Source organism: Durotheca rogersii (assembly GCF_024521655.1).
Source record: "Durotheca rogersii strain YMJ 92031201 chromosome Unknown GGS23scaffold_9, whole genome shotgun sequence".
NCBI classification, from domain to species: Eukaryota; Fungi; Ascomycota; class Sordariomycetes; order Xylariales; family Xylariaceae; genus Durotheca; species Durotheca rogersii.
In genome coordinates, this window is record NW_026251240.1 from 1,065,830 (window position 1) to 1,089,378 (window position 23,549).

A 23,549-nucleotide genomic window follows, 5' to 3' on the forward strand; every position below is an offset into this window, starting at 1 on the left:
CATCAGAACCTCCGTGTCGCGCCCGCTGCAAACGCCGCGGTGATCGCCTGTCCGCTTAGGTAACTAGTGTCGACTAGGCGGTCCTAGGAAATGGAGAGCACCCTTCAGGGAGGCTTCACTCTGCAGAGAATCTCCCCCGTCGCGTGGTGTGGCGGAACACGTTGGACCCGGAGACTTGGGCTAGAGGCGTGAGATGGAGATTGTCAACTCCCATTATTTTTTTTTACCTATACTTTTTTTTTTTAAAAAAAACCACCACACCGCCCAACACACCCGCCCTCTTTCTTTGCTGCGATATTTCCCACGGCTTCCCCTACGGCCTCCGTCCCTTGCGTGCCTTGTCGCTGCCCTGCGCGGCCTGTGAAAAGCCTGTCCGTTGCAGGCATTTGAATCCGAGACCTCCGCCGAAGTGGTTTCTCTCCCTGGGCCCCTGCGCCGACCTTCAGCATTGCCCATCCATCACTGTCACCTGACCTCGCTCCCATAGGAGCACACACGCTCTTAGCATCTCCGTGCAACCCACGTAACAACAGCTTAGGCTAACTCAACATCCACACTTCATCATTCGCAACTGACACACAAGCGGCGACGCATCGTAGGAACTCTCCAATTAACTAGGTAGGGGCGGGCACGAACTATATAACAGACTATCAAAATCTCCCAAGGCAAATGGTAAAGGGGTTAGAAGCGAAGTACAAGGATGCCGTGAGGCAGCACCATTCTTGTCATCATGACTTTTGCGTGTCGGGGGGTTTTTTTTAGAGTTTTTTTTAACGTCTTTTCTCTTCGGAATTCTTCCTTCACCACCCCCTTTTTTGTTTTCCCCTGCCCCTATACGTTTCTCTCCTCTGCCGTGTCTTGTCCGGATATCGTCATCATCATAATCACGCAGGCTCACTGTACTGCCGCAATGCCATTCTGTACAACCAGCCTCTTCTTCCTCCCCTGCCACCTCGTCGCAGGCTAGCTACCTACTCCTTCGGCTTCCCGGTTCGTCGCGACTTCGTCCTCGCTTTTTTCGCTTTCCGTCGCCCTCCCCTTAAAGATAGCTAGCTTCCTTCTTTCCGCTCCATCGGTCATAAATCGTGATCAGGGTCCCCGGCGGGCTTGCGCGACGCCGAGACCGTGGGTATTGACGATCTTTCCCAGCCACTCACTTGCCACACCTCCAAAAAGACAGTAGGTACGGATGAAGTGTACAAGTAATTCCGAAGCGAAGACGAACTAAAAAAAACCCCGAGTTGGTGGGTGAAGGGAGCGGATGACAAGGAGGGGGGGGGAGAATGATAATTTTCTGTCGTCGTCGATTGCTCGCCCGTGATGCCATTAGGGAGAATAATGTAATGCATATGTTGAAACTACAAGAAAATAGGCATACAGATAATAATGGCGGGCGCGTTAAACGGGGAGAGGCCTAGCATCCGAAAAAGAGTCAAAAAGGTCAAGAAGTGGTATCAAAATTTCCGAAGAGAGTATAGTAATAATGCGATAGGTAGAGAATCAGAAGGCAACGACGCCGACGCCATGCAGAAAGAGCAAAAGGAATCGAGGGAATCGGAAGAGAAGGGGGCGAAACGGGCGACCACCTTCGCGTGATCGAAATTCGCTTAGAGAGAGAATAGAAGGATACAATGCCCAAGGGGGCCAAGAGACGAAGTTTGGGAAAACTAGAAAAAAATGATGGGAAACCCAAGAGTTGACGAGACGAAGGCGTAATATTGCAACTTAGATAGGGAACGAGGTTAACGGCAGGCTTAGATCATCTCGCTGACGTGCAGCCCGCTGCCGAACTGCTCCCGCTCCCGGTACGCGGCGCGGACCTCGCGGGGGTGGCGCTCCACCAGCTGTGCCTGCTGGCTCGTCGGCGAGACGAACCCCCCGCTGCCGTTGCTGACGTAGGGGGCCGGAGGCGGCACGCTCTCGTACGGCACCGTGACCGCCTCGGGCGACTTGGTGCGGCTGCCTAGGATCGAGTTGGCGCGGGGCCGGCTCGCCGACCGCATCCGCTCCGTCGCGCGGCTGATGCGCCCCGCAATGCTGTTGTCCGTGATGCTGCGCCCGCGGTGGTGTCCGCGCGACGGCGACGAGACGGGCGGGCTCGAGGGCTGCGCCTGCTGCGCCGCCGCCGCAACTGCGGCTAGAGCCTCGGGGGCAGCCGCGGGGGCGGCGTTGCTCTGCGGCTGCTCTTCCTCGTCCATCACGATCTCGATCGTCCCGGACCCGGCCGCCTGAAACACACCGGGACGCGAACCCGGGATCGGCGCCGGCGGCGGCGGAGGTGGTACTGCCAGATGCTGCAGTTCCTTGAGCATCGGTGGCGGTGGCGGTGGCGGCGGAGGGATCTGGTCGTCGCGCGAGGGACGTCGCGCGTGCCGCTCAACGTGGCTGAGCGCCTCATTGATCACGGGCATGCCAGCGTTCGTATCGACGCTCATCTTTCGCGCCGAGACGGAGCCCCTGCGCACCGGTTGGTTGCTCGCCTGCATGCCCTGCTGGTGCGGGGTAGCGCGGGCTGGGTTCTCCTCGGGGATCGGCGCCGACATGCATCTCGGGATGTTCGGCCGCGACGGAGGCGAGTAGACGGTCGACGGGAGGAGGGTAAGGAGCGGCGCCGATTCCTTCTCCGGCACCTTGGTCGGCGACTCGGCCGGAGACTTGGAGGGAGACTTCGTCGGCGAGTTACTAGGGGGCCGGTCGGGCGATGGTTGTCCCGAAGACGTCGGCGACGCCTTGTAAGATGCGGGGATTGGTGGCACCGCGTGCTTGGTAGTCTCGAATTGGAGGCGCATCGCCTTAGGCGTGGCCGGGAGACCGACCATCGGGGCGGTCCCGCCGCGCGCGTGCGCGTGAGGGCTCCTATGGGGGTCGGCGGTATGACTTCTGGCCGGCATGTCCCTCGGAGCCATCATCATTGTGTGAGGGAATTCAAACGCGCTCGGTGGGCGAGACACGATAGGGGACAACTCATCTGGGTGAGGGATCGGCGGTGCGGAGGGGCGGCGCGCGAGAGATTTGCGACGCTCCTCTAGTTCACGGGCCGCCGCTTCTTTCTTCAACTGTCTTTCGGCAGAGATTAGCTTGAGATCTCCGGCTTGCGGGGCGCTCGTCTGCTGCTGGGGTGGCTTGGGCGCTAGCTGGACGGCCGGCACCACAACCGGCGCCGCCACGGGAGCAACCTCCTGGTCGGCAGGAGTCTTGTTCTTCCTGCGGCGGCTCTCTGACCGATCCCGAGCCCGAGAGACGGCGGGCGACGCCGGGTCCTTCGCGCTGAGGTTTCCACTGCGGTTGTGCCTATTCCTAAACGACTCCTTCGCGGCGACGGCAGCCTTATAGTCCTCCTCGTCGTCCGAACCGTAGAAGTTCATGGGAGCCGACATGGGCAGCGGCGATGAGGGCGATCTCACAATAGCCCCGTCACCACGGCTCTGGCTTCTACCACGTAATTCGAGCGCCGGGGGCCTCCGCTCCTGACTTCTCTGGCGACCGGCACGGCTCGAAGCACGGCTGGTGATGCGAGCGCTTCCCGGCGACATATGCCGGATCTGGCTCGACTTTCGCACAGTGGACAATGGCTCTGGGAGGTCGGACACCATCGGCGTCATCGCTTCGTCCATCAGACTAGTATCAATGTGCATGGGAGTGCCCAGGTTGATAAGGTCTTCGGGTGACATGGGGACCGGCGAAGTAGGGGACCGCTTGGCAGGTTTGGGAGTCCAATTTCGAGAAACACCCCTGCCTCGGTCCTCTGAGCTCTCTCGCGTACCGCCCACACGATTACGGCTGCTCTCGCGGCTCCGGGTCTCCTGGCGGTGGCGGCTACCTTCACGGCTGCGCTGCTTCCGCGAGTAATGCTGTGCGGTGTCCAGGCTGTGTATGTACTCGTTCAAACCGCGGGCACCCTGGCCCCCTTGGGCACGGTAACCCCGTCCTACGCTGGAGCTTGACGTGACGGAGCTGGCAATTGACCCGGGCCCGCGGCGACGGGTCGGCCAATGGAAGCGAGTGGAAGATGCCACCGACTGCTCTGGGGACGTCACGTCGCTATTCATCGCGGTCTCGAGGGACTGGATCTTCAGCTGCATCCCCTCGGGCTTTCGCTCTCGGGCCCCGTTCCGGCTCGAGCGGCCTTGCTGCATAAGAGCGTGGAGCGATGCAGGCGACGGCGAAGGAGGAGGCGGATCCTTTTGACGACGACTCTCGTTCACCATCCTCGGGCTCGCCGTGGCGGACCTGGGGACGGATATACCAGCATTGAACTGCTCTTCGGTGGAGGGCTTGTGAGCATGCTGCACACGGTTGGGGGTTTGGCCCGCCTCAGGGTTAGGGTCACTCGGAGGCACTGGCAGATCTCTCTTCACCAGGTTACGAGAGAGGGCGTTAGCTGGGATCTCTCCGATCGAAGGGAGGCGTTGCCGTCCGAAGCCACCGGGCGTAGTGGGTTTCGCAGAGGCCGGCGTGTTGAAGGCACTTCGCTGTGACGGGCGAAGGAATGCGGTGCTAGGATCCTGAACGCCAGGCGAAATAGCAGACTCGGCAATTGGCGTGACACCTGCTGCAATGGGAGTCTGACCCCCATCAGCGCCACCGGCTGCAAAGAACTTCGACTTCTTGCCTTGTTCGCCGAACGACGTGATAAGCTTCAGCGCGGAGGTCTTTGCGATGCTGCGTTGTGGCCCGCGATTCAGGCCCGGAGGAGACAACGGTGGGCTGAGAATCTCTGGGATGCTCGAGTTGAGGCTCTGGAAGGTTACTTGAGCTGCAGACGGCGAGGTCCAGGGCTCGCTGGATTCAACACCGGTGCAAGCGAAGCTAGTTGATGTAATTAGCGAGGCTTCATAATGGCTGGGACATTCGCCCTGTGCTCTCCTCACTTACCAACGGATCGCCAGTTGTTGCTGGCCGTGCTGAACGGCGAACTCTCCCCATTTCTTGATAACTTGGGCCTGGCGTTCCCAAACATGCGGGAAGAATAGGCAGAGCAAGATCACAGCCTCCATGTACTTCTTATGAGAGACGTATATCTCAATCGCGTCGTTCTGGTCCCCCATCCCTATCATGATCGTCGCCGCAGCATGCACATCTCCGTTCTCCAAAAGGCGCTGTACGTACGCGCGCCCAAGTTTGTGCTGGGAGGCCTGGCCGCCAATTCCGCTTAGGGCAAGCAGCATCCAATCCGACGACGTCATGTTCTCGGATGTCGCCGTCATAAAGTCCGCATCGATGTCACCGAGCCACTTGGAGAGGAGAATGCGGCTCGGCGAGCCGAGAGGATGCCGTGATATCTCGTCCCGAACGAGGTCCTCAATCTCCCTATTCCAGCCGAAGATAATGCTCAGCATCTGTCGACGAAGGTCATCATTGGTCAACAGAGTTTGGTCAGCTAAATGAGCATGCTTGTATGGAATGTCGTGGAGACGGCTCCTCGTGAACTTGAAGAGGTCGTTAACCTTGGATTCCTCGGGGCTAGGCAAAACCTCATTTCTCAATCGAGAAGGCCGGTGATGATGGGAGCGCGATGACGAAGTTATAGAAGCCGAACTCATGCTGCTAATGGAGTAAGCGTCCTTGTCACCGTACGGCGGCATTGCTGAGGACCTAAGAGAAGACCCTGCGGAGATGTAAGTATTCTCGGTCATGCCACGAGATATAACGGAGGGCTGATATCGGCCTCTAGTGCCGGAGCCGGTAGACGACTTGGAGAGAGTCGAGGCGTGGCTTCTGGAGGATGTCGGGCTCGCCAACATGTACCTGTCCTGGTCATCGTAAGCTTCCGAGGGAGGGCCGGTCCTCTGCGCCATCCTCGCGATGGGCGAAAGGTGCTCGTCATCGCTTTCGGAAATCTCGGCATTGAGGGGGATAGACGAGTCCGACTCGGAAGTACCAATGATAACAACCCCTTGCTCGGGCTGCTCCTCGATGGAGACCGGCGGGGACGGCGGCAAGAGATTTGCGGGGTGCTGGACGTTAGCGACAATCTGAGACGGCGTGTTCAGATCGAACTGCTGCACGGTGTTATTGGCACCTAGAGTGAACAAGGTCGCCGCGGGACCGTACACGGCGAGGCCGCGGACGTGTTCCAGAGTCGGGATGCTGTCGTGGGTGACATGTTTTGTTCGAACATCCCACGAGAGGGTCTCCCTACAGCGAATAGCATCGTTAGCATCGAGTGGATTTAGCGCGCGCGTAGCCTTGTCCATGCATGATGGAGGGTCGACCTACCCTTCGGAATACTGGATTATGCGGCCATTCTTCGACCAGCCCATCCAGTTGGGACCGTTCTGGTAATTCTCCGTACGCTTCAGTATCCTGACCACCTTGGCGGGATCCTGGCTGCTGAACGACTTAGCCACGCTCCACACTCTCAGGTCACCATCGTTGGTCTGCACAGCCAACATGTCCGACTTCTGGCGAGAAGATGACGCGTGCCAAGCCAAGTTCACGATCGGCGACGGGGCTCTCGAGGTGCTCAGATTGTGCAGGATAGTGAACCTAGGCTGAAGAGTGGCTATCAAGAGAGAGCCGTTTTGATACCTTCAAAGGGCTAGTCAGGAACAAGCTACACGAACACAGAAAGCGGAGTCGGGACGAGGCTTGAAACTTACCCAATGGCAAATGTTCTGCAGTCGGACGCCGGGGCTAGAGCAGTTACCGGTATCTGGTCAATTGTCCGGGCCGAGATATGCTCGGAGGTGGTAGGCTCAAAGAGGATGATATTTCCTTGCGTGTTCCCTGGCACCACAATGTTAGCTATATAGACGGGTGAAAAAAAATGCCTCCCCCTCCGTGGGAGACCTACCGAATGCGACGTTTCCGTTACGCATCCAGGCGGCGCACGTCAGAGTCTCGTACGAAGCAAACCGGGCGACTTCATCGCCTGTCATTAGGTCCCAAACGATCGCGGTCATGTCCAGGTCGTAGCTGACGACCAGCCGGCCGGCCCCAATCTCGCTCTGCGTATCTACGGCTAACAACTGTACCTCTGCAGAATGGCGTGAGAACCGCCTTTCGATCGTTAAGGTGTCATGGTGTGCGACGACTACGGAGCTGCCCTCTATCCCGGGTATTAGTCTCTTCTCTACTACCTCTCAAGCCCGCGGGTGGCTCGAATTCCTTCTTCACTCACGTCCATATAGCAGCATTGCGGCTGTGGCCGCCGTGGGCTCGAAATATCTCACGAGTGTAGTAGTCGGGGACGTGAAGTCTATCGACTCGGCAGCGACTTTCCCTTGTCTCGAGGAGTGCCCGGCGGAGCCCTTGGGTGCGGTGCGATGGCGAGGCATCGCCTGATGGCTGGAGGACGACATCGCTGTGTCCGCGACCTACGGACGTGTTAATATCTTGTCTATCTGGCACATCTAGATAGATATCCGCCCGGGGAAGGTGGGATAGCGGTTATGAGGAGGGGGCCGAGATCTCTCTTATAAGCCAAGCGGGTCTCAATTCGAGCCAACTCACCTCAACTTGTGTACGTGCGTGTATACCCGCTCGGAAGGATCTCTTCCAGTGTCGAGGGCAAGCGGGGCGCTATACAATTCGGCCCCCGAACATCACACGCAACACCTAAGCCTTCCCGTTCCCGGATAGGTTACTTCTTTCTCTCTCGCGGCCCACGTTCCTCAGCCACCGTGCCGGTTTTGCGAGTCAGGTGCGCGCAATTAGGTCGACGACAGCGCCTAGTTCCACGATAGCACGCTGCTACGTTGCGGCAGCTCGGTAGCGTGCTGCTGTTGGTGGCGCTCTCTCTCTCTCTTCTTCTGTCGAGAGAAGAAAATGGGTTGGAGAAGGTTGGGAGGAGAAAAAAAGGTTGAGAAGGAGGTCCAGGGGCGGGAAGAGGGTAGGTAGCGAGACGGCGTACGAGCCTGATTACCTCCTCGTGGAGAGTGCTACGGTGACAGCAGTGTCACTGCGTTTGAGGTATAATGTCTGGGAGGCGCCCGCCGGTTGCATCTGATTCCTCGATCAGCCGAGTTCGGGATCGAATGCTGAATTGGACAGGAGCAACTTGGGTGTTGGATTAGGAGGCGAAGAAGTAGAGGAAATGGCACACACGCAGAGAGACATACATAACACCTACGGGCGAGCTATTGGAAGGAGAGGGGGGGGGTGGGAGAGCAAATAAGGCGTGTATCTCTGTCAAGAAGTCCAGCGCCTAAAGAGGAGTTGTTCTGACCTCTCAATGGCCCAGATCGCACATACTACGTAGTAAAGAACCGAGAGGCCATATCTCGAGCGGGTACGGGTCCGGCTAAGCCCAGTCTCTGTACATGCATTGGCAGCATCGCGCAGGGGTCTAATCGGCCACTCGCCTACCGAGTGGACAGGGTGCGGTTCAGGGTACCAAGGTGATCGAATCGCCCTCGATACAGTAGTGCGATGGATCATGCGAGACAGGGGATGTTCGGGAGGGCACAGTATATCACGATGCCCGATATAATTAGCCTCACCTCTTCTCTCTCCTCTCCCTTCTCCTGTTGGTTGCCCTTGACGTCCCGGGTGGCTCGACCAGCTTCGCCACTAGGCCGAAGGCTGGGAATAGAAAGGGACCAAGGTGAGTGACATTAGCTAGAGGCGTTGATCATGCATTGCCGAGCTGGAAGCACGTTTGGGGTGCATAGGGAACGGCTATCTATCAGGGGGGCGTTGTCACCGACGGTCTGCTCCTCTTCAACGCAACCCTGCCCTCCGTACTCTCCATATATAAAGATTCGGGGGCGGGTTTGAGGTCTCAAGTGCGCCGCAACCCAGGAGCAGCAGCCGTAGCAGCTGCGATACCAACAGCAGCAGCAGCAAGGCACCGGACCTAGGGAGAGAGGGAGAGAGCACGACGAAGATGGTGGGGAGGAGGCAATACCGCTGGGTCGAGTGGCATGGCTCTGGAAAAGTGGCTACCACGTTTCGTTGGCCAGCGTCGCTTCGAGGGCACGGGGACGGCTCGATCTTCGCTCCTCTGAAGCTCTCGGGCACTGGGTGCTGCTAGGCGGCGAACGTAGGTACCAGACAAGCTCTTTTGGCTATTTCTCCCGCGCAACTGAGGAGAAAGCTGACGGCGACGTGTGGTTGGGCGGACGCAGGGGGGTTAGCCTGGACAATTAGGGACAAGTGAGAATGGATGTTGACGAGCTTCGTTCCTCGCAGTAGCGCCGACTGTCGTGAAAGGCTGGTTGAGGCAGAAGATTGGCTCGTCGTCGGCAAGGGGGGGGCGGAGATGGAGGGGGTGATTGGACGCGACGGCTCTGCTGAGGCTGGGCCCGGCGGTAAAAAGCAGTGACGAGGAAGATCGTTGGTGGACGGATGCAAGGGTTCGGCGGGCGGGCGACAGAAGAGAAGAAAAAAAAAAAGTCTTGACGTACCTAGCTATCCCCTGGATCCTGGAGAACATGGGGAAGACAGACAGCAGGTTGTGTAGCACCTCGAAGACGAAGAAGACGAAGAAGAGGCGGAAGAGAAGACGCGATGACTTCAACTGAGAAGAATACAATACAGACCGGCTCAAAGCGGGTCGCGGCTTGCTGAAGATTCCATTGGCTCCTTCCAAAACAACCATACTCCACTAACAGGGTGGGATGAGGTTTATTTGATTACTTAAGTTACTACCGCCCATTGCTGCCATTGTACTAACCACTACCATTAAATTCAGGTAGTTAGCTGCTCCACGACCACGACCACTACCACCGGAATAGCGATTTATTACAATGCTTTAAAATGAATATCGTAGACATTTCACTTGATTGCCAAAAGGAATTAGTTGAGAGTACACTTTTCGTAGGGGATTAGTTGAGCTGGTCTGTAACCTGCTTCAACTTCAACGGACACGGTAATCACCCACCTACTTAGGTACCTAGCATAACCGATTCCTCTACTGACGATGCTTCGTTAGGTGCCTGCCGCTGCTAAACATATAGTGACGCAACATATGCCTTAGGCAGGTAAGTCACCTACCTATAGACAGGTTGGTACATGCACCTATCATATACACGTATGCACATTAAGCACGTACAGCACATACACGCACTCATCGACTCTAGATTTAGATAGGCTAGGAGGCACGCCCCTTAGGTGCCTCTATTATTACCCCCATTTTTATGTCTCTCCTCCGCGTTTCCCCATCCTCCACGCTTTTCTCACCTCAATTTCCCAGGGTATCCTCTCTCTCTCTCTCTCTCTCTCTCTCTGAGCGTTATCACCTTATAGGACGCCGGGACTCGACTTGTAATGCCACAGCTCATAGTTCATGCGTCTGTCGAGGACGCGCCCCCGCAATGAAGCAAGATCATCACGCGCACGCGCACATACACATATACGTACGTATATGCGCACATACTTATACCCCTAATCACATTGAGAGCGTGCATACGTGCATACCTGCTTGCCGACATTGCGTGCATGCCTGAGTTATCGCGGGCCCTATTTCCCTCACCGATGATAGGTGCCGACGTCTTGCCCACGTTACCTTGCGCGTAGTACACAATTTTCCCTCTCTGTCTCTGTCTCTCGCTCTCGGACTGTCTTGCGAGCAGGAGGGCACAGCACACACATCATGTCGTGCCCTCGGTGGCTAGGCGTGGGATGGGGAGGGGGGGGGGAAGGAATCTAGGTTGAACTTGTTCGAGCACATGCACGCGCAAGGGTGGAGTGGGGGGAGGCGTGGACGGCGACGGCAAGTTGAGGCTGGTGGCAGCTGGAACCCGAACCCGACCCGGGAAGACGTATGGACTCGAGTTATATATGTACGCTTATACCTATATAAATAGATTACCTGCCCCATTATGACAGATGCATACAGATAAGCGCATATATAGGCATATATAAACATATGTCTAGGCATATACATACCTTGGTACATGGGCAGGCGGATTGAGTCCGACGAGGAGGTTAGAGAATACCGGCCCATGCCCTCTACACGCAGAGACCAAGACTTGGTTGAGCGACATCTCTGTGCCATTATTACTATGTAGATATCGTAACCAGAGAACTTGTAGCAGGTATGAGAATGGTCCCCCTCGTCAACTCCGACGCCACCATCCTCGACATCCCGGAAGTTGGCGTCCGCTGATTAATGTCAGAACCTTGTGATAGACGACTAAGATCTCTATATAGCCTAGGTAACTAACACACACACGTTTCTGTCCAATCCCCTCAACTAATCGGGGACGGGGAGGTACGGGTAGGCAGAGGTAGGGACGTACTGCATCTCTTCTAAACTAACACGAATTTCTCGATGCCTTTACTCATGTATGAACTGCCTCACAATAAGTGACGAGAGATCGTATTCAGAAAGCCCCTCTCCTCCCCTCCCCGCCGTGTGACCCCATTTCCAGGATCGGCTCGGGGTTGCAGATGTCGCGCATTAGGAGCTTTTTTTCCTTCCCCTCTCTCTTCTCCCTCTCCCTCCCTCTCTCTCGCTCTCCTTCGTGGTGTTAACCCCTTAACCCCGCGGCTGCCGGGAGAGAGACCTGCGTCAACCTCACGCCTTACTTGCCCAGTGACAGCCTCATTTCGAGCTGGCCGATTGCGCAGCGCATTCTCCTCATCCGCAGTCCCTTGCATATTGTCATACCCAACATACGAGGCTAGCCAAGAAGGAGAGGAATGGGAGAGGGGGGAGGAGATACTTATCGGAGAAGAGAAAAAAGCCCTCCCCTTTTCACTCATCACTCTAACTCTATCACACACACTCTTTCTCTCACTCCCTCTCTGCGTATGTCTCTCGCGTCTTTCTCTCTTCGCTTGGGGTTTCTCAGATAGGCACGTCGCCAACCCTCCGGGCCAATGCGACCCAGCTCTCGTCCGACACGCCGGTGGCGCAATCAGGCGATTAAACGCGAAATGATGGAATGCTACGCTGGCTTATTTCTGGGCCGCAGGGCCGCAAAGATGTTATGGCCTGGGTATACTCATACATATCTGGATGTGAGGACGGAGGAAGAGGAGGCGAAGAAGAAAGAAAGAAAGAGAAAGAAAAAGAAAAAAAAAGAAATGTCGGTACCCACCTCACCCTCACCCTCACCTCATTCAAATAACCCTGCTTCCTCGACCGTAAGCAGAGGTCGGAAAGGAGGCATGTCCTTGCTCTCGGCCTCGGTCCGCGCTCGCAGGCGGCAGAGGTAGTGTAGGTGGGCGTGGGGCTTCCCTCCAGTGAGAGAAGGCTGGCCGCGGCTTGCCCACAGATTAGGCGACGTGATCACGATCGTGATGGTGTAATTACCAACTCCATAGGTAGTCTCCGTGGCTCGAAATCCCTCTTCCTCACCCCGGTCCCCCTGTCCCCAGCGCACGGCCTGCGGGAATGAAAAAGAGAGAGAGAAGAGCATTGACATTCTACACCGGCTTATCCGCTTTCCCAACTTTATGTAGGTATACATGCAAGTTATTTGTATTTTCTCTAACTATTTGTGTTTCTGTAGGTGTCGACGGGATGTGCAGGCCTGCAAACCCTGCCTGCTGAGTTCGCTTGAGTGCGTATCGTGTCTGCTACGTAGCACCTAGGTAGCATACGGCCGCGCGCGGGCGAGGGGGAGAACGGGAGAGAGGATGCTCTCCAAGGTCCCGGTAAATCGAGCATCACACAGCTTAGCATATATCTACGCTATTGCCCATCTAAGCACCCCCGGCGGCAAGGGGGTTGAGATTGCTGGCTAGCCACGCATGGCTGAACAACTCCGCGCTTGCTTCGCTCCGCTGTCAAATCCCACTCCCTTTCCCCCTCGAGCATCCCATGTACTGTACATACGTGTCGACGAGGCAAGGAGGGAGAGGTATTGCTTGCGTCGGCGTTGAAGTTGACGTTGGCCTGGCGGCTGGATATGGGGGGAGGGGGGGAAGCAAGCAGGTTTCATCGTGGGAGTAGAGACACGACCTCGCCCGCGGCGATAGGGCTCGTGGCTGGTGGGAGGCAACCACGGGTGCCACGCCGTTATTATAAGTCATCCGGGGCTGGACGAAGGGGCTGGCACAACGGAACGAGAGGCGGACAGGCATCTCCTCGCTGGCGTGGGGTCCACACACGTACGTACACGCCGACTCACGCGCTGCGTCGCCGCCCCAATGGGCATCTGCGTTCGGGCGGCGCCACGACCGACTTAGTCTGAAGCCCTGGCGGCGATCTTCCCGTCTGTCGACTCTTGTTGCCCAACTCAGCCCGTCCCTCATCACGGGAACTGGGAGGAGGAGGCGGAAGAGGAGGAGGGGCGGCGAGAGAAGGGAGAGGGAGAGAAGAGGGTCTACCCTTGGACACCTAGACGGACGATCCTCCGGAGAGACTCGACGGTGTCTCAGCGGTCAAGAAGCCAACCAAGACCTCATAGCGTGATGTAGCTTGTTCATTGGCGATCACCGCTCCCACGAGGCCATTCCTGCTCCCCACATCGAACCTTTTTTTTTTTCAACATCTCGTTCGATGCATTGTTGACCACTCGATGCTCAACGGTTTTTTCCATGCAGAATTCCATGCAGAGGTGGGTAGTAGTACGCGGCCTACCAAGCTGTATGAGACCTTACCGCCTCGAGGTACGCTGGCCCGACTATGATGCAAACCGCCCACCTGATGAATGTGCTGCTCTACTGTATCTGGATTTATTTTTTTTCTTGCTTGCTTTCTGGCTTCCGGTGCCCACTCACACACACGCCACACACACGATGTGGGACTATTGACGAGGAGGCAGCTCGCTCACCGACACGCACCCGCAATCTATGGATCATTATGCGTTCCCGTCGACCTCTCCGGGCCCCACCGGCAAGCAATCACGGAGACGTGATGGTGTAGGTATAGGTGTATACATGGCTGGCTACCTGCCCTATCACCGTCACATGGCGTGGTCGCTTAGGGCAAGGGCTTCTTCTCCTTGCCACCCCAGCGCGCCCGTTGTGGTGAGGTTGTCTGTCCCGTCCGCGCCCCTTGCCAGCCGCAACGAATGAGGTGCAACGCGAACGATCCGGCTCCGTCTGTGGGCGGCGCGTTCTCATTCGTGCCCATCCCCGACGGCGTCAGCGATCGAGAGGTACCTCCCCGTCGGTCCCGTCAACCGAGATTAATCACCAGCCTTTTGCAGCTTGAGGCCCTACCTTGGCTGTTAGTAACGCGCTCGAGACAACATCACACATTTATTGGGTTGTTCACGCCCGCCACAGCCGGTCGGAATGGGTGAATCGCTAGGGAAACTCGATGGCGCGAATAGCTTTCATCTGGGTATGTACGCATAGTAGCCTATTACCTTTTATTTTCTAGTCCCTAGAGTGAAGAGAGACACCGCCCCCCGCCTTTACACTCTCTCGACCAGCTGGTAATCCAGTTAAATGTGTAGCCCTCTCTTTTTCCGCCTATGCCAACCACCCGCCGATATTACGTAGGTAGATAGAGACTCTGGTTATGGAGAGCCAGAGAGACCACGACACACTGTACCGTATAGATTGAGCCCGCGTGACGGGAGCCGGCCTCCTCGCGTCTGATTACGGGTTGCCAATGTCGGAGCATGGTGTTGGCGAGTTTACCCTGTCCCAAAGGAGAGTTTTCAGCTGCGAATCATGAGCGGTAGCTACTGGTTACTCAAACACGAAGCTCGACGGTCTCCGTCTGTTGGTTGAAATTGGTCTCAGTTACTACAGCTACACGCCCGCCCTCCACGCCCGAGGGCTAGTAGATGCGTGCGCAGTCTCTCCCTCCATCGTTCCCCTCCCGCTCGGCATTCCCAATAGGTTTCCAATACAGATATATATCACTACATGTACGACTAGAAAAAAAAGCCGCGGCCAATTGGCTTGTCGTCCGGGGAGGTTCGTGCAACTGCACCGATTTCCCTCCACCTGTCCAATCCTATCACCAGAACCCAAACGCCTGGATCACCTACTGCGGTGAGTCCCATTCCGTTGTTTTTTTACCCTTTCCCTTTCCCTTTCGCCATCCCACCCATCCTTCCGCCCATTTGTTATCCGTACATCCGTTCATCCAGCCATGCCTCCACTGGGAGTGGCGGATGGCCCACTTCTATCTTCCTCCGTCGCTCTCACCGCCGCGAGATCCAATCTGAACCCCACAAAACCCTGCTCGGGAAAGCCTCTGGGTGCGTAGAACGTCGAAAGGAATAGACTGTAGTAATCTCTGTAGTGATCTGAGAGTCGGCGAGGTCTTTCCTCCCGTCTCTGCAAGTGGCTGAAACATGCATCCATTCCCTCCCTCTATTCATTAGAGAGATGGGCCAACCCCCGCACATAAAACTCCCTGGCCGGATAGGGGAAACGCCGTGATGCACCCGAAGCGAAAGCCTCCGGATACCCGGTATCCGGTGGACTATACGTAATAAGATGGGTTTGCCGTGGGCTTGCTGCGCGCACACAGACACCGTGGCTGGAGCATATGAGGCTTCCAGTGGCGCCGTGTCATCGCCGTTACATAAAAAAAACAATAAAAAGGGGGTATCATAGGGCATAATGTCGTAATCGTCGTAGCATAATATATGTGCATGTGGTGTGTGTATGGGTAGGTGTGCACGTAAGGGAATCCAAAAGAGCTATGCTTCCGGTGGCTGGTTTCACCTCTCATTGTCGGAGGATACCAGCATCGAAGCTGGCTTACCCTTCGAGAGCGTGTTGTTGCATCGTATCCGCGGTCAAATTGTCTCCTCCTTTTTCCTCCCCTTATCTTCATTCGCCGGTCTCGGCGATGGCATCGAGCTGGGTGGGCTTGGACTTGGGGCTCTTCTTGGAGCCGGCGCTGCTGCGGCGTTGCTGCTTCTTGAACAGGGCGCGGCGGCGCTCTTTCTCGTTGAGGATGAGCCGGATGGCCTCGCGCTGGATGGCAGCCTGCTCGCGCTGGAGCTGTAGCAGGTCAACCTCGGTGGCGGCCGGCGAGGTCGGCGTCGTGCTGCCGGCGCTCGAGATGCTGTGCACATCGTCCTCGAGGCCGTCGCAGGGGAACAGGTCGTCGTCGGATAAGTACGAGGTGGCGCGCTCCTCGTCCGAGGAGCCGGTCAGCGACGACCGCTGCGGCCACGAGGGGAATGCGCAGCGTTCGTGGTAGGACGAGTTGTAGGTGTGGTAGCTGCTCGCCGCGATATCCATCGGCTGTGCGACGGAGTTGAGCGAGCTGTAGGAGCCGTATGGGCTATACATGGTGGAGAGAGGTTTGTGTAGGTGTCGAGGGTGGATGTTGCTCGGTGTTGGTTGCGGAAATCCGCGTCGAGCTTCCAGTATATATAGCGTGTTGGGTGAGTAGAGCGTGTTGAGTGCTGCTGTGCTGCGCTGTGTGTCGTCGCTGATAGGGTGCGCGTATTAGGTTGAGTGTTGTAGTGTTGCGGTTGTCAAGGATGTGAGAGTGTAGGTTAGGACGACGAGGAGGTATTAAGTATTAGCGGCGCGGTAGCTATTGATAGATGATCTGGGGGATCAAACACGGAGACCGGAGGCATGTGGAGGGGACACATGGCGAGGCCATGGGAACAAATATATATCGGAAAGAGGTGTGGTGGCGGCGGTGGTGGTAGCGGTGGTGGTGGTGGGAAGTGAATCATCGCCGCACGGAGGCAGCAGGGCCTGCCTCCCAGTCTCGCCCGGTCCTCACACCCCCCCACGTTGCAAAATCCGTCCCATCAGACCGCCTGTCAGATCCCTGCACTTGGGAAAGGAAGAGAAAAAAAAGGGGGGTCCGGCAGGAAGGGTAGGGTGTAAAGATAGGGTGTAAGGTAGGGTTGGGTAGAGGTGTAGACACCACAAGTCAGCCTAGACCGCCTGAAGAGGAGTCAGCTTTGAAACCCCCCATTTTCGAAGGGCGGTCTCCGACCCTCAGCACCCAATCACGAAGGAGTGGGCGAGGCACGTAACGGCTAGACACCCAACAGTACTGACCTACTTTTCTTTCCGTTGTCCGCACAGGCGCTGGCAACGATGCCAGCGACAGCGAGAGACGCCCGTCGCATATACCGCGCCAGATAAGAAGCATGTACAACATCGCTGGCAGCTCGCTGTTGGACTCGTCCCCCCCTGCTCCCCGGTCTGCTTCGTTTCTGTCCCTGCAAGCCCGATTTCTGAGGGAGTGGACAATGGGCAGTAGCCCGGACCAGGCCGTGGGATTGCCGTGCATGATCCCAGTGAACAAAGTCCATGGGGCCGTCGATGACGATCAGGGTTCTGCTCTTGTGTGAGTGAGAGAGACAACGAGAGAGGGAGGGAGAAGAGAGAGGCGCATCTCCGGGTCCACTTTGGCCTCTGGCTATCCGACTGCCGCGGCCGGGTTGGTCTCCCGCCTGCCCCAAACCCAGCAGGCCCAGCTTCCCATGTCCACCGTTTCCTGGTTACGGATAATCTCGCTCCCCAGGTCACAGTAAGTCCTCGAGTCGCAACCCGTCTGGGAAGCTGGGGGGGGCGTGGTTCGGCGCACAGGATGTATGTACCTACCCACATCCTGTACATACACACTTGTATCTCTGCAGCTTCCAAACGTGCCTAATGTATGTACATGTAGGACGCATGTATGTACTTACTAGGTACCTACAGGTATGTAGCGTATCTGAGGGTGTAGGCGAGGTTGCATGCCGACAGAGACGTAGGGTACATACCTACCTAGGTAGGTAGGTAGGAGGTAGGTACCCACCTCCTACAGACATGTTGATGTACGTCTGCGTCATTACCTTGGATACCCTATGTACCTAGGTACCTTATCTTATAGTAGGGACCTTGGGTTGGTACCTAGGTACATACGTGTAAACCCAACCAAACCTCCCAGGCCTTTCGCACAACCCTCCTCTCCTCCTAATGTGGCCACCCTCACTCACTTGCTAGCTCCCCGCTCACCACCACCAGCGCAGACTCATCCGGTATCTCCCTGCCTACCCAACACCATGATAGATGATAGGTTGCTTACGGGGGCCGTCGAGGGCTGCAACCTGCCTACCATTGCAGCAAGCAAATTTCCTGTTCCGCGTCTGCGTTTTGTGTGAGGACGCGTGTGAGGGCGAGGGTTGTCTGAGAGTGCGTCCGCGTATGTGTGTGGATCGAGTTCCGAGCAGATGCCGAAGCTCGCGTGTGCTTCCCCCTTTGCTCACGGCTCCCGGATCTCCATCCGCCCTCTGCGCCGGGCGGAGGTGCGAAGCGAAGAAGCTGTCGCATAGGGGCTAGCCCGTTACTATTCTTGCTACTACTGCCATTACCACTGCTTACATACACCTCGGTACTAACAGGGCTCCCGGGCACTCTGATGCATCTGATGTATTGCACATACCCGCAACCACCCTGCCCACAATAATCCGCGCCGGTTCCGCTGCCACGCACCCACAGGTAGTACCGCACTCACACGAACGACAGTAGCAAAATCCTTACATTACAGCACCCTCGCTGCCATGTTAGCAGGCTAGGGTAGGGACCTGGCCTACTAATCTTGTGACGAGGGACGTGTTTCCTGTGTGTTTCTGTCCCGTTGGGCTTCGGGCATCGATGTTCACCCTTGGGCTGGGGTTAAATTGGGGGGGAGCACGCTGTTCCGCTGGCCTGCATTGAATTGCGCTCGCCCGAAGGTTTCGTTTTGCAAGCCCTCTCCTCGTTTTTTTACATTGCAGTAATACTAATATAATCGCAATAATTACCACAATAATAGCCGTCATCTCGTCCGTCCACTTTTATGCCCCCCTACCTGCCCCGCCCTTTACACCCCTTCCCTCCCCCCCCGGCTCCTTCTGGACCCCCCGTCCGAGCGCTGAGCGGGAAAACTGAAAGGCAATAAGGTGCTTCGGGATTTAGGAGATTGCGTCTCGAAAACCACGGCCGGCCGGAGGGAAGATGGGAGATCGATCGGTTGCTTTTGGCGTCGGCGGTAGTAGTGAAGATGACGGCTACGACTGCGGCAGGGACAGACAAGACAATGCATATTGGCTAGAGCCGTAGTATACATGACTCGTTGAGGTTACACCCACCTCTCTCTCTCTCTCTATTCTGCCTTCTCCCTTTCGCATCCCCTTTCCTCGACGGCGCCGACGGCCGTGACCGTCAGCTAGCCTCGGCGACTGGGTAATGAGCAAGTGTGTTCATGCGCTGTCTAGACAGGTAAGTGTGTCCAACGGGACCAAAGGTGAGTTGGCTGACCGCAACGGTCTCGTCGTGCCGACCAATACCGGCATTTCTCCTGACCGCCTGCCCACAAACGACGACTCGTATAGGTCCGTCGGCGTTTGGTCTTCTGCCTAATAATAGCGTCGACTACGCCCACACACACTCAACACTCACACGCAGCACACATGTACACACACATGTACATGCCTGCATCGCATACTTGGGTATATACGTACTAAATCCCTTGTGTGTGTGTGTGTGTGTGTGTGTGCCAGGTTTCCCTCCCCCCTCCCATGGCGGCGATGACGGTCCCTCCTCCCCAGACCCCAAATGCCACAGCGTATTATCTCGCAACCTGGAGAACGATTTGCGGCCATGAGTCAGACGCGACGCAATTCCAGGTCGGACACCGCCTCGACAAACGAAGGATGTGCGCGTATGCGTGCGTGTGTGGATGGATGTATTATGTGCGCGAAGGATTAGATTGATTCCATCCATCCAGCAACCGCTGCTTACTCTCTTCCCGCGGCCCAGCCCATTTTTCGGGGTGTGTACCGCGCTCGTTGCTTACCAACCCACCATTTATCGTTATTATTGCTTGCATGTTCTCATGTTCATGTTTCTCTGTGTTATTTTTTTCCCCGGTGGATCCGCTGGATGGGTACCCCTCTGTTCGTCACCGTCTGGCGATGATGTCAACTTTCCCGTCGCGCTCAGGCAGCGGCCGCCGCTGTACCGACGGCAGCCTGCCTTCTCGCCAGCTCTCGATCCAGGAAAAGCCCACCGACGGGGTCGATAACACGATGGGGAGACGAGTATGGTGTGTATGGATGTATGTAGGAATACGTGGTTGAATACGTTTGTACGTAGCCAGAGATGCTGAGGTGGCATCTGGTCCGAAGGATTTCTCGTCGGTATACATATACTCGGCGCCGAATATACCCGGCTAATAAACACATGGTGGCTATACCCGATGCTGGTCCAGGAGTGGATGCGATGCGTGTTACCCGCTGGTCCCTCCCTACCACCAGCCAGGTAACAAGAACAGCCAGGGCACCGACGAAGGTCCGCGGATCCATTACTCCCATTCCTTACATGCACCCATGTACATGGGCAGGTAGGTACGTATACATATTCGGTAGGTACCTCCGACGATACCGGTGTGGGTCTGGAGAGGCTGGGTGCCTCTGTTAGGCCTCTTCCCGGGGCCACGTCGCCTGCTCTGTCACTTCCCTTATGTGCCATTAGTGCTAATTGCACCCACGGACGTTAGGCACAGAAGGTACCTAACCCAATGTATATGTACATACCTGCTTACCTCCAGGGAACCTAAGTACCTGAGGTACCCATATATGTGTGTATATCGCTGCAGGGTTGCATCCATCGATGTTCTAGAAGGAAATTGAACCCCCAATTCCAGCCCGGCCACCCGTCTCGTATTTGCAGCTCTCACTTGGTACCCATTAGAGCGTCTTTTGCCTTATCAACTCCCACCGTCCATCCGGTTAGTGATCGGCAGCTGGGCCATCAACCGCCCCAGATTTTCCGCTTTTCCCGACGGGTCTAGACAAAGTGATAGACGGCCAGTAACCCGCCCAGCATGGGTCCAGCGAACAATCGAGTGGCTCTGCGTGGGAAAGTCGAGGAAGGTCCTGTTCATGGGCATTCCGTAGATCTTCCCCTAATTCTAGATTCCCATCTCTCCATCGCGCTCGCGAGTCGCACGGGTTCGCGTCGATTCGACGCGAGGCTTCGTCAGGACGCCCGTCTGAAATGATAGCCGAGGATCGCGAAGAAATCACCACCAATCCTCCCAATCCGTGCCTACCCAACCTCCTAATCCCCGGAATAAACAAGATACACCCTACGACTCCACCTCCCTCGGCTCGCCGCCCAGTGGCCGCGCCGCGGAAGACCCGAGGCTATTGGACATCGGCGGCGAGCCATTCGTCGAGCCGTCCATCACATGTGCATCGCCTCCCGTCCGCCACGGGTACGAGGTGGGACACGAGACGAGCGTGGCCGGAGGTTCGCCGAAGCCTACTCATCCACAAGTGTCCGCCCACGTCCCGCTGATTCATCACGAGAAGCCGCCACGCCAGTTGCCCCGTGCACTGCCACCGAGACCCGGCTGAGACTTGAGACGCTCGCGGGCTGCCGGTATGGTGTGTAACGCAACGTCCGCAGGGTTATATAAATTCACGGTGCAGACGTTGCGACCCGGTCGAGGTAGAAGAAGGGAGAAGGATAGGAATGCCGTCGTCGTGATCGTCATCAGATCGAGCGACAACGGGTGCAGCCGCTCGGCACATCGAGCTCGGACGGTTTCAACCCTACTCTCTCCAGACTGCTACGCATTTCGGATATATTATCAGATGACGGCGCCGAGACTCGTCTCAACTTCAAATGGCGACCAAGTAGGAAGGTGTGTACGGGGACGACCCTTCGTACACTTCTCACACCCACAGCCGTCTCCTGGCTGCCAAGGGTAACAGGAGTAGACGGCCCTAGTAATCGACATCGAGTTGGTCAGCCCTAGTACGCTGACGTCGTACTTGATCGGGTTACGTTGCCTAGCTCTATATACCATCTGTCACAGGACCACGGGCCACCCCCCCGCGGGCCACCCTGCTCCCCACCAAAAAACGGAAAAAGTCGCTATTTTCAAACACGTATAACGTTATGAATATAAGGATTTAAAGGTTATAAGTTATATCAATCGAATTGCCTTTTCAAGCTCTTTAAGTAAATATAAGTTATATAATACCGAACAGGGTTATCATCTAAATATAGACGGTAAAACTGAGGGGAAAGTTTTGAAAATATATAATAATTTTAAGTTTATAAATAATGAACCGATATTAAATTATTTTTTAAAATAAATTCAATTTTTAAAATTAGTCATATATATATAATATATATATATATATATACTTCTAAAAATATCTATATTAATATATATAATATAATATTTAATATAATATTATAATATTATAATATACCTATTTCTCTTTAGCATTCTACATATGAAACTTAAGATATAAAATATATATAATATAATTTATTTTCTTTGTTACTATCTCTATATAACAGGTTATAAAAATTATAATTTTGAAGTTTTTTTTCATAATCTTTTTGCAATGAAAATATCAATATATTTTATTAATACTTATATAAATAATAAAAATTCTATTCGATTTACATTACGTAATATTCATACTATAATATTATATTTATAACTTATATAATAATATAAATAAAGAAAACCTTCTTTAAATTAAATAAATATATTTATTATTAATTTAATATTATATATTATGTATATTTATAAATAAATTCTTATATATATCGTTTCAAATAACCTTAAAATAAATAGTATTTAACTTTTAATTAAGTAATAAATATATAGGTATATTTTATTTATAAATAAAATATAAATTTAGTTAAAAAATAATTAATTATATAACTTTTTATTTGGCAGAATTTCAATATATTTTAATAGCTTGTTATCTTTACTATAACTTTAAAATATATACTTTAAATATATATTATATATAAATATAGATATTTAAAACATAATAAGTAATATTTCATAAATTATATATTATATAACGTTATAATATTAAAGAAATATATATATTATTATCAAGATTATATACATTTTCTATTTAATTATTACATTTAATATATAAGTATTATTAATACTTTTCATTATATACCTTTTAAAAGAGTGGGTAAGATTTATGAAAATATAATCATTATAATTTTAAAGCTTTATTTAATAAACATAATTAATTTTTAATAGGTAAATATTATTATAAGATATAAAAATCTTATATCTATATTAAGTAAAGAATCCTACTCGTTATAAGCCGTGATATCTAAAGAAACTTATATCAATCTAAAGAGCTTAAAAAGACAATTCGACTGATATAACTTATAACCTTTAAATCCTTATATTCATAACGTTATGCGTGTTTGAAAATAGCGACTTTTTCCGTTTTTTGGTGGGGAGCAGGGTGGCCCGCGGGGGGGTGGCCCGTGGTCCTGTGACAGATGGTACGCCCTACGGGATGGGGGGCGGCGGGATCATCCCTGGGATCCTCTGCTTACCTGTCACGCGGTACGTACCGGCAGGTCATAGGCAAGATAGACGTTCGGTGCGTCCTGCAACCGGAGCGGTTGTTTCGATTCCTCCGCGGCCGAAAATAGAGTTATTATTGCTATTACTGTATTCCCACCTGCGATCCCGCGATCCCGCGATTGTTAGCTACTGGAGGACGGGTCATCTCCATCGAGTTCGTGGGGGTGCCACGAGGATCCCCACGGCGGAGTTACGGTGTAACCCATGGTTATCTTAGTCACGGTCTCGGAGTGTTTAGCACAGACCGAGAAGTCCGGAGACCGGCACCGTGGGGGAGGAGGGAGGGGAAGAGGATGGGGGGGGGGAGGGACGCCACATTTCGTCATGGCTGAGAATTTCATATTAAGGATGTTCGTTTCGCCCAAGACAAAAC

At 54.3% G+C, this 23,549-nt stretch overlaps 4 protein-coding genes across 4 annotated transcripts; all 4 read right to left on the minus strand.

Annotated features, from left to right (window-relative positions):
* Positions 1–1,754: 1,754 nt before the first annotated feature.
* On the minus strand, positions 1,755–7,304 carry GGS23DRAFT_596695 (uncharacterized protein; the record flags this gene model as incomplete). Its single annotated transcript, XM_051518513.1, has 6 exons — positions 1,755–4,809; positions 4,876–6,138; positions 6,220–6,531; positions 6,603–6,729; positions 6,797–7,051; positions 7,124–7,304. 6 exons carry the CDS (start codon positions 7,302–7,304, stop codon positions 1,755–1,757), a joined length of 5,193 nt encoding a protein of 1,730 aa, XP_051372230.1.
* Positions 7,305–8,740: 1,436 nt separating this feature from the next.
* On the minus strand, positions 8,741–9,620 carry GGS23DRAFT_567407 (uncharacterized protein). Its single transcript, XM_051516336.1, has one exon. The coding sequence runs from the start codon at positions 9,542–9,544 to the stop codon at positions 9,077–9,079; it is 468 nt and encodes a 155-aa protein (XP_051372231.1). The 5' UTR covers positions 9,545–9,620; the 3' UTR covers positions 8,741–9,076.
* Positions 9,621–15,636: 6,016 nt separating this feature from the next.
* GGS23DRAFT_596696 (uncharacterized protein) lies at positions 15,637–16,104 on the minus strand (the record flags this gene model as incomplete). Its single annotated transcript, XM_051518514.1, has 1 exon — positions 15,637–16,104. The coding sequence occupies one exon, from the start codon at positions 16,102–16,104 to the stop codon at positions 15,637–15,639; it is 468 nt and encodes a 155-aa protein (XP_051372232.1).
* Positions 16,105–18,217: 2,113 nt separating this feature from the next.
* Positions 18,218–18,648, minus strand: GGS23DRAFT_537865 (uncharacterized protein). The gene has a single exon (XM_051514786.1). It carries the CDS (start codon positions 18,585–18,587, stop codon positions 18,330–18,332), a length of 258 nt encoding a protein of 85 aa, XP_051372233.1. The 5' UTR covers positions 18,588–18,648; the 3' UTR covers positions 18,218–18,329.
* Between the last annotated feature and the right edge of the window lie 4,901 nt (positions 18,649–23,549).

Bases quoted from the DNA above. Each gene is read 5' to 3' on its own strand.
- GGS23DRAFT_567407 (XM_051516336.1), bottom strand. From the start codon at position 9,544: ATGGTTGTTTTGGAAGGAGCCAATGGAATCTTCAGCAAGCCGCGACCC.
- GGS23DRAFT_537865 (XM_051514786.1), bottom strand. From the start codon at position 18,587: ATGACGGCTATTATTGTGGTAATTATTGCGATTATATTAGTATTACTG.